General features: G+C 45.9%; 1 protein-coding gene across 2 annotated transcripts in view; it reads left to right on the top strand.

The window, feature by feature from the left end:
* The window catches only part of LOC140191612 (zinc finger protein GLI1-like), a 147,860-nt gene that overhangs the window by 118,120 nt on the left and 13,748 nt on the right, over positions 1–15,992 (top strand). For both annotated transcript variants that reach the window (XM_072249164.1, XM_072249165.1), the window contains 7 exons: positions 1,660–1,761; positions 3,071–3,278; positions 4,080–4,281; positions 7,916–8,023; positions 12,735–12,875; positions 15,091–15,240; positions 15,337–15,501. In XM_072249164.1, coding sequence (XP_072105265.1) covers positions 1,660–1,761; positions 3,071–3,278; positions 4,080–4,281; positions 7,916–8,023; positions 12,735–12,875; positions 15,091–15,240; positions 15,337–15,501 — 1,076 coding nt within the window. The remainder of the gene's footprint in view (positions 1–1,659; positions 1,762–3,070; positions 3,279–4,079; positions 4,282–7,915; positions 8,024–12,734; positions 12,876–15,090; positions 15,241–15,336; positions 15,502–15,992) is intronic.

The raw sequence follows: 15,992 nt of genomic DNA, 5'->3' as shown, positions 1-15,992 counted from the left end.
ATATTATCAATACTTGTGCTCCACAAGTTGCCTCCGCAGATCCCGACTCTGCTCGCTGTACACTCATGATTGCGTGGTGAGGTTCTGCTCTGACTCCCTCCACAAGGGGTTCCCAACTAGCAGATGGCACCACCGTAGTGGGCCAGATGTCAAATAATGATGAATCGGAGCGCAGGAAGGAGATAGCGAGCCTAATTGCATTGTGTTTGGACAACAACCTTTGCGTCAATGGCAGCAAACAAAAGAGCTGGTCATTAACTTCAGGAAGGGGGGGGGCAGTGCATACACGTCTGTTTACATCAACAGTCCTGAGTTCAAGAGGGTTCAGAGCTTCGAGTTACCGGGAGTAGATAGCCTGTCTTGTCCAAGCACCAGACAAGAACAAGAAAGCTCACCAACACCTCCAATTTTGACCCTCACCAATCTTTATCAATACACCATCGAAAGCATCCTATGTGGATGCATCAAGGCTTGATATGGCATCTACTCTGCCCGAGACCACAAGAAACTGCAGTGTTGTGGATACAGAGCAGCTCATCATGGAAAGCAGCCTCCATTCCATGACCTGTGTTTACATTTCTCACTGCCTCTGAAAAGCAGCCAATATAATCTAATCCCGGACGTTCTCTCTTCTCCCACCTCTCGTCAGGCAGAAGATACAAAAACCTGAAAGCACATACTACCAGGCTCAAGGACAGTTTCTACCCCACTGTTATAAGACGATCAGTGTGATAAGATGGACCTCACAATCTACCTCCCTTACCTCACACCTTATTGTCTGCACTGCAAGTCAGCCCCTGAACACTTCCTCACTTGCTAACTGTTTGAAAGGTTCAACAAACAGTATTTTCGTATCCTTTCTTCTTCTCTCTCTGAAGGCATTGACTCTTACCGAGGTTCTTTCACCTCCACTGCCACTGCCAAGCAACTCACTGAAGTGTATGAATTGATTCGGTGAGCACTGGAACTTAAATTCAGTGGCCACTTTATTAGGTACCTCCTCTACCTACTGAAGTGGCCACTGAGCGCACGCTTGTGGTCTCCTGCTACTGTAGCCCATCCACTTTGATGTGTTGTGCATTCAAAGATGCTCTTCTGCACATCCCTGTTGTAGCATGGCTATCTGAGTTCCTGTCACCTTCCTGTCAGCTTGAACCAGTATGGCCATTTTCCTCTGACCTCTCTCATTAACAAGGTGTTTTCACCCACACAACTGCCGCTCGCTGGTGTTTTTTGTTTTTCACACCATTCTCTGTAAACTCTAGAGACTGTTGTGCATGAAAATCCCAGAAGATCATCAGTTTCTGAGATACTCAAACCACCCCATCTGGCACTAACAATCATTCTGCAGTCAAATTGACTTAGGCCACATTTCTTTCCCCATTCTGATGCTAGGTCTGAACAACAATTGAACCCCTTGATCATGTCTGCATGCTTTTATGCATTGAGTTGCTGCCACATGATCGGCTGATTAGATACTTGCATTAACAACCAAGTGTTAAAGATTTACCTAATAATGTGGTCACTAAGTGTATTTAACTAATAGAAGGCATTATTCAACTATTGAGGCCTGAACCAGCCCTCTTCAAATACACACTTCACCCCTTATTGCCCATTATCCAAGTGGAATCACTGCTGTTTTCTTGGATTGTTTTTCAGGGCCCCACACTGCAAGTTTCTGTCACCAAGCAAACATACTGGCTGACCATTACGGGGAGGTCACAATGCAGCCTACTGCTGAACACATGCATTCAATGGAAGGTGAGTTCCCCCAGTAACGTCATCTTTGAATATTATTAGGACCTGTGTTTGGAGTAAAAGGCACTAAAATTGACCTGGAAATTTGGGAAACGAAGGGAGGAAGACAAAAAGCTATCTGTCCTGCCAGGCTTTTTTTGGTAGCCTTATGCAGAAGAGTGCCAAATCTAGGTGAGGAGATAGACAGAAAGAGGAGGGGAGAGTGGCAATAGTAACAGAGGCTGAGAGGTGGAGGTGACAAGGGGCTGCAGATGGTGGGATCTGATAGGAAAGGAAGGTGGAACATGGAACATAATATGGGAGGTGTGAAGGGCACATAGGAATAGTGGGGGTGGGCAGTGGTAGGAGTGTGTGGGTGACGGACAGATGGAGTGGGTGGGGGAGGGGACCCAATGGGAGGGGTGTGTGGGTGATGGACAGATGGAGTGGGTGGGGGAGGGGACCCAATGGGAGGGGTGTGTGGGTGATGGACAGATGGAATGGGTGGGGGAGGGGACCCAGTGGGAGGGGTGTGTGGGTGGTGGGTGATGGACAGATGGAGTGGGTGGGGGAGGGGACCTAGTGGGAGGGGTGTGTGGGTGGTGGGTGATGGACAGATGGAGTGGGTGGGGGAGGGGACCCAGTTGGGGGGGGTGGGTGACAAGACAGATGGAGTAGGTGGGGGAGGGGACCCAGTGGGAGGGGTGTGTGAGTGATAGACAGATGGAGTCGGTAGGGGAGGGGATGGGGGCTGGAATGGGTGTAGGAGGAACTGGGTAGATCAGGAGGAGAGAGAAAAGGGACAGAAGGGGAGCAGTTTACCTGAAGTTGGAGAATTCAATGTTTCTGCCATCTGGCTGTAGAACATCTGGGGGAAAATGAGGTGCTGTTCCTCTAGTTTGTGTTTAACTTCACCCTGGCAGTGGAGAGGCCAGGGACAGACAGGTCTGTGTGGGAATGGGGTGGGGTGGGGGGGGAATTAAATGCCTGGCCACTGAGAGCTCCAGATGGCCATTGTGGATGGAGCAAATGTGTTTGATGAAGCGGATGTCTTGTCTGTCAAGACCAAGAAGTTCCCCATCCCAGATCCTCCTGCACTGTGGCACTGGGTCTAATTTCCATGGGCTCTGAGAGCCACCGTTCCTTGCCCAGCCCTTTCTGTTGTAGCTGAGTATAATTTTCAATCTCTTCCCCAATGACCCTGGAGTCTTCTTCACTCTCCTTGAAACCTACAATTTTGTTACTAATCTAAGGTTTCTGGTGAAATGGTCCTGTAGAAGGTGCAAGTTCCTTTTCGATTGCTGTTGATCTTAATATTTCCTCTGTGCTTCAGGACTCAGTTCCAGATTCTCAACCCCCCGCAGTACCATGAAGATGAATAAGAAGCGAGCCTTGTCTATCTCGCCACACTCTGACAGCAGCATTGACCTTCAGACCATGATCAGGACATCCCCCAGCTCTCTGGTTGCTTTCGTCAACAACTCCCACTGTGGTTCCACAACGAGTGGGTCCTATGGACATTTGTCCATTACAGGGATCAGGTGAGGAGAGTTCCCTTGTGAAAACCAATATTCCATTACTGCTGGATCCAAGTACAAATTGGGTAAAGGGGGATAGGACACTTTGTCCAACAACCCTTTTTGCAAACCTCCTCATTCCAGAAACATATTGTCAAGCCTTGCACTTCTTTTGTACAATTAGCTTCCTTCTCACAATGAATTTCACACTGCACCTGAATTCCTAAGCACCTAATTGTTTCCCTTCACTATAATGAGCAATTCTACTTCGTAGGTTCAGCTATGTCATCTCAAACCATTCTCATTCTCAAAGAATAGTCTTATCATGGGCATAGGATCATTCAGAGCAGAAACAGGCCCTTCAGTCCATGTTGACCATCACTAATCCTACATTACAGTCACTTTATTCACCCCACTTTCCAATCAACTCCCTCCAGTTGCTGCACTTCACCCACACACTAAGGGGCCAGTTAGCCGACCAACATGAACATCTCTGGGACATGAGAAGGAGCCAGAGCACCACGAGGTCATAGGGAGAATATGCAAACTGCACAAAGAGAGCACCCAAGGTCAGGATTGAACCTGGCTCTCTGGCATTGTGAGGCAGCGGCTCTATGAGCTGAGCCACTGTGCGAATGCACTTATCTCTCCTACCTTTCCCTTTTTTCTGTTAGTTCAGTCATCTCCACTTGTATTCTCCAACCTAGCATGAAAATACTGTGTTGTTTAAAGCATTGGGAGAACAGTTGCAAGGTCTAGCCAGGCAGGGAATTATTCCCCAGTTACCTGAGGATGTGTTGTAACCTGCCTGATTTATAATTACAGCCAAACGTGCGGATTTCCACATTCAACAGCGACCTCCAAGTACCAGCAGTTCCTCCTTCAGCCGAAAGGGGTGGCCACTACGTTCAGTAACACACAGCCTCTCAGTCACCCCTCACTGCCAGATGGTTCTCGGCAGCACCAGCCCAGTGGGGCCTCATTACTGCCACCTTCACACCCAGATAGGACCTCCAAGGCCTTGCAGGTTCGTGTGTTGGCTGAGCTGTTCCAGTACAGAAGCCAGCAGGGGGAATTGATGGAGAGAATAGTAGTTCTAGCCATGCACCGCAGAGGCAGCTGAAAATGATTAGATTGTCTTTATTTGATGCGCAAGCTGGTACGATATGGAGAGCAAGCTGTTGCCCCGGCAGCACGCTCCTCTTCGTTTATTGCATATCCGTACTTTAATCTCTTGAGATTACTTTTTATATAATTCTTTATTCTTTATAATTGTTGAATGTTGTTTTTGCTGCATGTCACACCAACACGCCACAGCAAATTCCTAAAACATGTAAATATCCGTGTAAATATAAAGTTGATCTGTGGTTCTTGAACTACAGGACACAGGTTTAAGGTAAGAGGATGGAGATTTAAAAGGGACCTGAAGAGCAACTTTCTCACACAGAGGTTAGTCCGTATTTGGAATGAACTGCCAGAGGAATTGGTGAGGCAGGTACATTTGAGGCCCACTGTTGGTCAAGGTTGACCATCGATATTGCGTCCTAGGTGTCTACGTGATACGCAAGCCAGGGCAGCATGATATGGAGAGTTAGCCATTGCCTATGCAGCAGCTGTCCCCTTTCTACACAGCTGATAAACCCAAAGGAACGGCAGAGACTGGTACAGTTTGGCACCAGCAATGCCGCAGGAGTTGCCATTTAGCAATCGACTCAAGTTGGGACTGCTTTAGGGACTCCAGTTCCAGATATTTCCCTTGGGGTTTACTCCTGAAACCTTCCCCATGAGTGGGTACAGGTGCAATGCAGCCGAGGTTTGAGATCAGAGTTTTCCTTCTAGGTGAGAAGCCAACCATGGCTGACTAGCTCCATCTGCCAGAAGCGACTGGTTTTAAGGCACCAGTAACTGGCCTTTGCCCCTTCTCCTGTCAGTAGAAATGGTTCTGCTGGGCTCAATAGTTAAGTCACAGGTGAAGGCCAGGAGCTGGGCCTGGTTGTCAGAGGCTATTTGAGATGCATGCTATTCGGAGCATTTAACAGGGTGTGGGAGCTTATCCCCACTACCTCCCTCAGCTATGACAACCTTAAGGAATTAAGCCATTAATATCCATTAAAACAACACTGGTCCCAGTAGTGATCCTGGGGAACACCACTGCCACTTCCCTTCAGTCTGAACCACAACCTTTCACCACGACTCTCTTTCCTGTCACTGCTGCTATTCTCTCCACACTGTCCGAGAACCTTTGATCTTTGATGACAAGCTTATTCTGTGGCACCTCATCAAATGTCTTTAGAAGTCTCTGTATACCACATTAGGGACCACCCCCTCATTGTCCTTCTCGGTTACTCCATCAAGTCATATATACACAATGGTCAATAGTTACAGGGTTTATCCTTACACTTTTTTGAACAACGATGTAATATGTGTCCATTCTCCAGTCCTTGGACACTACTCGTGAATCTACGGATGATTGGGAGATAATGGACAGGGGCTCTGCAATTTCCTTGGGGGTACATCCTATCTGGACTAGGTGACTTATTCATTTCAAATCTTTCTAGTACCAGCATCTCACTCCGACAGCATATCCTTCCTTGGTGAAGACTGACGCGAATTGTTCCATTAGGCCCTCAATCATACCAACAAAGTAATTTCTTTGTTGCACCCTGATTAGCCTCACATCTCCTCTGACAACTCGATTTCCATTCAAATGCCCAGAGAATATTTTTAAGATTCCCTTTTATTTGCTCTAGTCTTTGCTCTCTCCTATTTCCTTTGTATTTTCCCTTTGAAGCATCTATAATCAGCCTGGTCCTCACTTGTGTTAACATCCTGGCTCTTTTTTATCCCTATATGGTACTCTGCTTATAATTTCCCTGTCCTTCTTCCACATGGGATTATACCTGGACTGGAGCTCCAACATCTCCAAGGCCTCCCATTGTTCAATTACAGTTATACTAGCTTTATTCTGATCCCAGTTTCGTTGGAATTGGTTTACTATAGTTGCATGTACTGAGATACACTGAAAACATTTTTGTTTGACAGGTCATTCCACACATCGAGGTGATAGAAAACAGAAAGCAGAATATAGTGTTATAGTTACAGAGAAAGTGCAGTGCAGGCAGATAAATAACAGGACGAGGTAGACTGATGTCAAAAGTTCACCTTTTAGTGAATGAGAGGTCCATCCCGTTCAAGTCTGATAACAGTGATAGAAGCTGTCCTTGTGTGGTGCTACATGTTTTCAAGCTTTTGTATCTTCTGCCTGATGGGGGGTGGGAGGAAGAGGAGAGAATGACTGGGGCATTGGAAGGTGTAGACAGAGACAATGGAAGAGAGGTTGGTTTGAGTAATGGACTGGGCTGTGTTCACAACTCTTTGCAATTTCTTGCAGTCTTGGGCAGAGCAATTGCTATACCAATGGTGATGGATCTGAATAGGATACTTTCTATGGTGCATCTTTAAAAGTTGATGAGAGTTTACCAGGACTGTACACATTGAAATAGGCCCCTCTCCCGTTGGCTATTTAGCTAGTATAAACATTATATTATGACCATTGTTTTCTGTATGTTGCCCAGTTACCGCACATAATTTCCCAGACCCAAGTCCAACAATAGCGCCTTCCTTTTTAGGCCAGAAACAGAATGATCAAATTTTGTTACTGTCGTTAAATTCCTGTGGTCATCAAGTATGAAATTCCAGCCTTATCCATGGGTTCAGAATTCAGACCCAAAGTTTCCTCTGCCTAACAAGTCCTGTATTATTTGAGTTTCATTCTGTAATTAGCACAAACAGGAAATGTCAATCAGGACACAGGATACACAAAGGACCCAGCAGTGGCTGCCCTTGTCTCTCTGACCTTGAGTATCAGTTAGTGCCACCTGAACTTGGGCATGTTCCTAGGGCAGTGAAGAGGGAGTCTCACCAAAACTAATAGAAAATGGTGGAAATAACTCAGCAAGTCACGCAGCATCTGGAGAAAGAGTTGGCACTTCATCAGGGGACCTGAAACATTAACTCTGGTTCTCTCTCTCCCCAGATGCTGCCTGGCCTGCTGAGCTTTTCCAGCATTTTCTGTTTTTATTTCAGATGCCCAGGATCTACAGGTTGCTTTTTGATTAACCTTACCCCAGAGTCTGATTATGTCACATCTGACCTGTGCTTGCTTAATGCCAATACTGGTTACCCAATATGAGAAGAGTTCCATTCTCCCAAATCTATGGTCCATCTTGAAGAGCATATTTGCTAATTCAATAGTTCTGTTTCAGCCCATTACCTAATATTGCCTGTCATTGTCCAAAGAGCCTAATATGATGGGTGATTGGAGGTACATATGGGGGGGGGGGGAATGCCAGAGGTAAGGTTTACATAGTGGTGGGTGTGTGGAATGGTGGGGTGGTGGTAGAGTCAGATACATTAGTGGCAGTTAAGAAACTTTTAGATAGGCACACAGATGATAGAAAAATGGGGGGCTATGTAGCAGGGAAGGTTTAGAAAGATTTTAGAGGAGGTTAGAAGATTGGCACAACATTGTGGGCTAGAAGGTATTGTGCTGTAATGTTCTATGTTCTAGTGTAGTAGCTTAAAGTACAATCCAGATGGACTGTTAATAATCAGCTCAAAGAAGCCTTGTTCTAACAACTCATCTCAATCCTCAAATACAGATGAAAGCAGAGTCATCAATCAGCAGTACGATGGATCTACTCAATGGGAAATGTCTAGAGGAGAAGTCTGAGGGAGATGTCTCCAGTCCTGCCTCTACAGGCACGCAGGTAAAGCACTATGCGTCCTCTAGTTTTCTCCTGAAGGGCTGTTAGGATACAATTTGATTAATATTCGCCATCGATGAAGGTGCAAGACTTAGAGTTTTGAGAATGAAAGTTGGCAAGTCGTGTTGTGGCCTTATAAAACTTTGGTTAGGCTGTGGTTGCAGTGCTGTGTGCAGTCAGGCCGCCCCATTACAGGGAGGATGTGGGGGCTTTAGAGAGGTTGCAGAAGAGGGTTACCAGGATGTTGTCTGGATTTAGAGAGTATTCACTATTAGCAGAGGTTGGATAAATTTGGATTGTTTCCTTTGAAGCAACGTGAACTGAGGGGAAACCTGACAGAAGTTTATAAAATTATGAGAGGCATATATAAAGCAGTGGATGGTGCGGTGGAGATGCATCCCTACCAAAGGAGGTGTAAGGCACTCCTTCCCTCCGCTAGCCTGCAGGTCATCCATGGGCAAGATGTAGCACCTGCTTAGTGCCCCTGCCCCCCCCCCCCAAATCAGGGTCACATGGAGCCATGGGAGCAGGTGGTGCATATCACGAGTCCTGGTTTTGCAACCACGGACGCCAGGCAGACAATCTCTGAAGAGTATTGACAATGGCTGGGATTACCTGTCTTGTAAGGACACTGCCCAGACGAAGGCAATGGCAAACCACTTCGGTAGAAAAGTTTGCCAAAAACAATCATAGTCGTGGACCATGATCGCCCACAACATGTAATGATGACAAGATAGAGTAGATAGTCATTTTACCAGGGTGGAAATGTTAAATACTTGAGGGTACAGGTTTTAGGTGAGTTTAAAGGAGATGAGCGGGCAGGTTTTTAGTTGCCACAGAGTGGTAGGTGCCAGGGGAGGTGGTAGAAGCATACAGTAGCAACATTTAAGAGGTATTTAAACAGATGTATAAACCGACAGGGAAGGGAAGGATATGCATCATGTGCAGGCAGATGAGTTTAGTTTACATTGCATCATCATTGGTACCAAAGGACCTGTTCCTGCATTGTGCTGTTCTGTGTCCTATGTCCTAAGGAACCAGGCGCACCTGAAGACATCCAGTTCTGCAGTTTTACGCTCCATCTAGCTCCAGGACCAGCTACAACAAAGGTTGTGGGCTACCCAGTCGGGAGTGGAGCTCTGGCGGAGTTTCTAAACCCAACCCACTCACACTGTAGCCAATCTAAGCTTCACTCGGGCCCAGCACACCAACCAGAAAGCTGTCCCTGAGCTCAGCACCACACCACATTTTCCATTCCTCCACAGGATTGTAGTTACACTTACTGACCTCTAACAACATGGAAGGAGATCATTTGGCCTATCTGGTCACTCTATCATCTCGCCGTACCCCACCTACTCAATAATCCCTCACCACCGCACCTGACTCTTCCCTCCATGAAACCAATACTGGGCAATGTCATAAACACAAGAGATTCTGGAGATGCTGGAAATCCAGAGTGTAACACACAAAATGCTGGAGGAATTCAGTAGGTCAGGCAGCATCAATGGAGAGGAATAAGCGGTCAACGGTTCGGGCCAAGAACTTTCATCAGGACTAGGACAATATACAGTGGACAATTAACCTCTCAAGCCGCATGTGCAAACTCCACGCAGGTAGCACCAGAGGTCAAAAGTAACCTCAGTTCCAGGAGCTGTGAGGCAGTGGAGCTAACACTGTGCTCCTCTGCCATTCTAGTAGAGTTCTGTTGGTAGAGTCAAGGAATGCCCAGAGTCATACCCAAGTATAACTATATTAATGACCTTGCATGGTTTCTGTCACTCATCAGTGCTATACCTACACATCACGTCCAGGCATCAGTTTAAATTTGAGGTTTAGTTTCCCATAATTTACTGATACAATCTGCACTTGAGACTGCATTTGAAGTATTGGAGGATTATGAGCATTTTTGGGTCCCTTATTCAAGAAAGGATGTGCTGGCATTGAAGATGGTCCAGAGGAGGTTCACAAGAATGATCTCAGGAATGAAAGGGTTAACGTACAAGGAGCGCTTAATGACTCTGGGCCTGTACTGGCTGGAGATTGGAAGAATGAGGGGAGATCTCATCGAAACCTATCGAATATTGAAAGGCCTAGATAGAGTGGACGTGGAGATGATGTTTCCTGTAGTGGGGGAGTCCTAGACCAGAGGACACAGCCTCAGAATATAAGGACATCCTTTTAGAACAGAGATGAAGAGTAATTTCTTTTGCCAGCGGGTGGCAAATCTGTGGATTTCAATGCCACAGACGGCTGTGGAGGACAAATCATTGGGTATATTTAAAGCAGAGGTTGATAAGTTCTTGATTAGTAAGGGTGTCAAATGTTATGTGGAGAAGGCAGGAGAATAGAATTGAGAGGGATAATAAATCAGCCATAATGGAATGATGGAGCAGACTCAATAGGCCGAATGGTCTAGTTCTGCTCCATGTCTTACGGTCTAAATCTCAGGTTTGCAAAAGTCCAGCTCTCAGGTTCAGCAAAGTCGGTCAATCTTGTCACTGGTTTGCTTTTGCATTCAGTAGGATAACCCAGAGGGCTGGTAGAAGCCTAGATTCTCCTCCCATTCTTCTAAACTCTAGTGAACACAGGCCTAGTTGACCCAATCTCTCCTCATATGATAGTCCCTGAGCTGTGATTGTCAGTGAGCTGTCATTGCACTCCCTCGGTGGCCAGTATATCCTTTCCTAGATAAGGAGACCAAAACTGTACTCAACACTCAAGGTGTGGTCACCAAGGCCCTCTATAATGAAAGCAATACATCTTTACCTTTGTAATAAAATAAACTCTTGCTGTAAAGGCTGACACGTTTTTCATCTTCTTTAACAGCTTTGCACCTGCCTGCTTGCTTTCGGTGACTGGTGTACAAGGTTCCTTTGTACATCATTCCTCACCATTTAACTATCACCCCACCTTTATATTTTCCTGACTGAGGTGGGTAACTTCACATTTATCCATATTATACAGCATCTGCCCATTCGCTCAACCAGTCTGAAGCCTCTTTGCATCCTCTTCATAACTCACAAACACAGCGGGTTTCATATCATGGGCAAATATAGACATATTGCATTTGGTTTCATAATCCAAATCATTGCTGTATATTGCAATTAGCTGTGGTCCAAACACCAATCCCACCCAGAGTTACTACTTGCCAGCTCAAGAAAGACCTTTTCTACCCTCTGCTTCCTGTCAAGCAGCTAGTTTGCAATCCATCCCAGTAAATTTGCACCCAATCCCACAAGCTTTAATTTTGTACAGTTTATCAAGTCATTTGAAAGACCCAGAGAACATTGAGAGCTTAAGTTCCTAGGAGTAAATATCAACACTAGCTTGTGCTGGTCCAACCACGTGGATACCATGGCCAAGAACACACATCAATGCCCCGACTTCCTCAGAAGGCCCTCGATGACCCTCACCAATTTATACAGATGCACCATAGTGAACACCCTATCCAGATCTATCACGGCTTGGTGTAGCAACTGCTCTGCCCAAGACCACAAGGAATTGCAGAGAGTTGTGGACACAGCACAGTCCATTACAGAAACCAGCCTCCCCTCCACTGACTCCAACTACACTTCCTGCTGCCTTGGAGAAGCAGCAAATGATCAAAGACCCCTCCCACCAGTCTCAGGACAGCTTCTGTTACGAGACACTTGTATGGCTTAAAAGTTGAATCTTTTATCTCCCAATCTACCTTGTCATAACCCTTGCACTTTCTCTGTAACTCTAACACTATATTCAGCATTCTGTGTTCCTTTTTATTACCTTAACATCCTCATATATAGCATGATCTGTCTGGATGGAATGTAAATCAAAAGCTTTTTGGTACCAATGACCAATTTCTCATGGATGCTCTCATTTCTTTCCACATCCCAGACACAATGGTAGGTTAACTGACCACTGTAAATTGTCCCCAGGGCACAGGCAAGGGAGAGAATTAGGGTGGAAGGGAAATGATGGGAGATTAAAATGGGACTGTTATAAGCGAGTGACTGAAGGTCAGCATGATGGGCTGAAGGGTCTGTCCCCATGTTGTGTTTCTATATGATTCTGCGAAGTGGGAAGAGAGAGCGGAAAAAGAGGGAAAGAAGACAGGGTGGAAAGAGAGGGTGAGAGGGAAAATGAGGAGAGAGGTGGACAGTAAGATATGAAAAGAAAGAGGAGAGAAAAGGGAATGGGGGGAAGAAGAGAAATAGATAAAATTGAGGAGGGATGAGAGAAATAGGGAGAGGTAGGTAGGGAGGGAGATGGGGGAGAATGAAAGAGCGAAATGAGGAACAGTGAGAGGGAGGAGAGGAAAGAGATAGAAATGAGAACGGAGCATGAGAGGAAAAGGAGATGTAGAGGAAAGGGGAGCAAGAGAAGTGGGAGGAGGAGCAAAGAAGAAAGAGGCAGTAACAGAAAGATAGAGGGGAGGAAGGGAAAGAGGGAGGAGGAGAAGTAAAGAGGGAACAGAAAATGAGTAGGGCTACAAAGAGGAAAAGGGGGGAGGGAGATGAGGACAGAGAAGTTTGAAAGAGGAGAAAGAAGGACAGAGGGAGGAATGATGTGAGTGGATGATGAGGAGAGAGGAGTGAGGAAAAGAAGATTGGGAAAGAGGAACAGGAAAGGATAGTGAGAAAGAAATGGCAGAGAAGCAGTTGGGTGTGGACTACAAAGAGAGGTAGGAAAGAGGCCAGTGGAAGATGCTCCTGTGTGATATTCTCACTTCTAACAGGATCACTTGTTGGGAACGATGGATGGAAGGGAAGATGGAGATAAGGATGATGGCAAGCAGGAGCCAGAAAGCATCTATGAGACTAACTGTCACTGGGAAGGATGCAGTAATGAGTTTGATACTCAAGATCAGCTCGTGCACGTGAGTAACTGTGTAAAGTTTGCTTTGAACCTCTGTATGAGACATGTAACAATGTTGCCAAACTTTGGGTTGCCCGAAAAGTTTCCAGCATTTTAAAGGAGCACAGGAGCATTAAAATAACCGATTTTAAGTTTCTTTGAAAATCTTTGTGTAATAAAAACATGGCAACGTCATGCATCAACCAGTTCAGCTGTGAGGAGATAGATTTGGACTGGGAACGTGCTGTGCCTGATGATGGGCAGGACCAACACCAACGATGGGAGAAGGCACTCTTATCCTCTGACAACGGTGAATTGCAGTTGGTAACTCAAGACCTGACTAGTCACTTTAACTTTAGCCTCAATCAGCCTGCTTTTCAAATTCTCTTGAGAATTTGCATCACTGGGTTTGGAGGTGGCATCAAAGTCCTTTCCATGAAGACTGTCACATCAGAAGAACTTCAGACTAGTTCCCTGGGTTCTGTTCAATGTCTTTGTAAAGGATATAGTGTTAGCAGCTTTCACTGTCCATCCCTAGTTGCCTTCAGTGATTTATCCTTTTCTTGAAATGCTGCAGTCCACATGGCAAAGGTCCTGTGGGTTTCATCCAGGTGCTCTGGTTTCCTCCCACATTGTCACATTGACCTGAAATATTAACTATTTTACTCTCCGCCCTCCCTGCAACTTAACCAGTTTCTTTTGTCTCCTTCCTAGTTCTGATAAAGGATCTACAACAAGGAATCTTAGCTCTGTTTCTCTCTCCACAGATACTGCCTGACCTGCTGGGTATTTCTAATATTTTCTGTTTTCACATCAGATTCCCAGCATCTGCAGATTTTTTTGCTCTTCAAACAAGAAGCAAAGATACAGTGTAACCAGTTGCAATGAAATCCTAGTTAGTCCAATAGTTCCTGGCTCATTACTCTGCAGCGGTAGTGATGTTGTGTGTGATATGAAGCTGAAGTGGATGTCTCAGATTTCAGTTAATATTTGCACTGGCACTCTGGACGGAGCTGAATTTGCTGGTTACAGCCAGGGAGTCAGCCTCAGAAGTCTGTGGTCACTGTTAGGTTTGATTTTTTTTCCCCCCAGGGCCACATGGGGCATTGACACTACCAAAGCTTACAAATCTACAGTGGCCACTTGGACCAGATATCAAAGTGTTTCAGAAATTGTATCTTAGGGAGAAGATAGGGGAGTGGGGGGGAAGTGGGGAGGGACTGTCAATGGCTCAGAGGGGAATGGGAATGTGAAAAGCAACATACACAAATTGCTGGAGGGATTCAGCTGGTCAGGTGGCATATATAAAGAGGAATAAAGTGTCGACTTTTTGGGCCAAGACCCTTCATCAGGACTGGAAAGGATGGGGGCAGAAGCCAGAATAGGAAGGTGGGGTTAGCGGAAGGCGTACAAGCTGGTGATTGGTGAGACCAGGTGAAGGGGAAGGGTGGCGGGGAGGATGAAGTGAGAAGCTGGGAGGTGATAGGTGGAAGGTGTAAAGGGCTGAAGAAGGAGGAATCTGATCTGAAGGAGGAAGTATAATTTAAAATAGTTGACCACAGGGAAATCCCATCTTTTCTGGCAGATGGAGCAAAGGTGCTCAATGAAGTGGTCCCCCAATCTATACCATGTCTCACTGAAGCACAGGAAGCCACACCGGGTGCATTGGATACAGTCGATGACCCCGACAGACTCACATGTGAAAAATGTCCTCACCTGGAAGAACTGTTTGAAGCCCTGAAGTATGGTGAGGGAGGAGGTATAGGAGCAGGGGATAAGTGCCAGGAGGGAAATCAGTGGGGAGGGATGAGTGGTCAAGCGAGTCACGCAATGTGCTTGAATTGTTCAGGATAACTATCCGTTTCAGTCAGGTATCTAATTTAACAACCACTTCAAGTCACACACCAACTTGATTTGGAAATATATTCCTGTCCCTTATCATCACGAGGCCTAAATCCTGGAACTCCCTCCCCAACAACGGTGTGGGAGCACCTTCACTAGAAGGACTACAATGGGTCAAGGAGGCGGCTTACACTGACCTTCTCAAGGGGAAAATAGGGATGGGCAATAAATGCTGGTATCAACTTTGTGAACTATATCACATGAAGTGCTGAATACCTCAAGCATTTCTGTGTGTGACACATGAAAGAATTGGAAAACATTATTCAGCTCTTAAAAGTAAAAGCTGCATTAGCTCAATAACCAGGTATCATTGACGTCCTTTCCATAATTTGCAGCACATTAACAATGAGCACATTCATGGAGAGAAGAAGGAGTTTGTTTGCCATTGGCAAGAGTGTTCAAGAGAGCAGAGGCCGTTTAAGGCCCAGTACATGTTGGTGGTTCACATGAGGCGACACACAGGAGAGAAGCCTCATAAATGTACAGTAAGTTCCTTTTCCTGAGTTTCATTATAATTCCAAGCTGGCATTTACATTAAATGTACACTTAATACGTGTTTGCGTGTGTGTGTGTGTATCTAGTTTGAAGGTTGCAATAAGGCCTACTCCAGGCTAGAGAACCTGAAAACCCACTTGCGTTCCCACACTGGAGAAAAACCCTACGTCTGCGAGCATGAGGGCTGCAATAAGGCATTCTCAAACGCTTCTGATCGAGCCAAGCACCAAAACAGGACTCATTCCAATGAGGTAAAGCCCTTGATCTATATTCCCACTTTCAGGGAACTATAGACCTGACACTATAGAAGGGAAGTGGCTACCATGCTACCATGAATAGGTGGTAAAGGCCATCCACTATGAATCAAAGCAATGGACCATGAGCACAGGTTCACAGTAATGGGCAAAAACAGGGGTCCCCAACCTTTTTTGCACTGCAGACCGGCTTAATATTCTTGCGGACCAGCCGACCGGGGGGGGGGGGGGCGCGGCGGGTGTGTTCAAGTAGGGTTAAACTCACCTCAACATGTCTTTTACAGTTAGGATTGTCAACTTTCTCACTCCCAAATAAGGGACAAAAGTAGCAGTCAAATACAGGACACTTGGGTTTACCCCAGGAAAGACTACCAGGAAGCCTTGCGCGGGCACCTCTGTGCACGTGAGCATATGTGACGTGCGCATGTGTGTACGTGCCGATTTTTTTGCCCACAAATCAGCTTTGGTTTAATCTTCCCGACTATAAA

The sequence above is a fragment of the Mobula birostris genome, chromosome X (genome assembly GCF_030028105.1).
Source record: "Mobula birostris isolate sMobBir1 chromosome X, sMobBir1.hap1, whole genome shotgun sequence".
Taxonomy (NCBI): domain Eukaryota; kingdom Metazoa; phylum Chordata; class Chondrichthyes; order Myliobatiformes; family Myliobatidae; genus Mobula; species Mobula birostris.
Note: the sequence above shows the minus strand (reverse complement) of the source record. Positions and strands in the feature narration are given on the sequence as shown.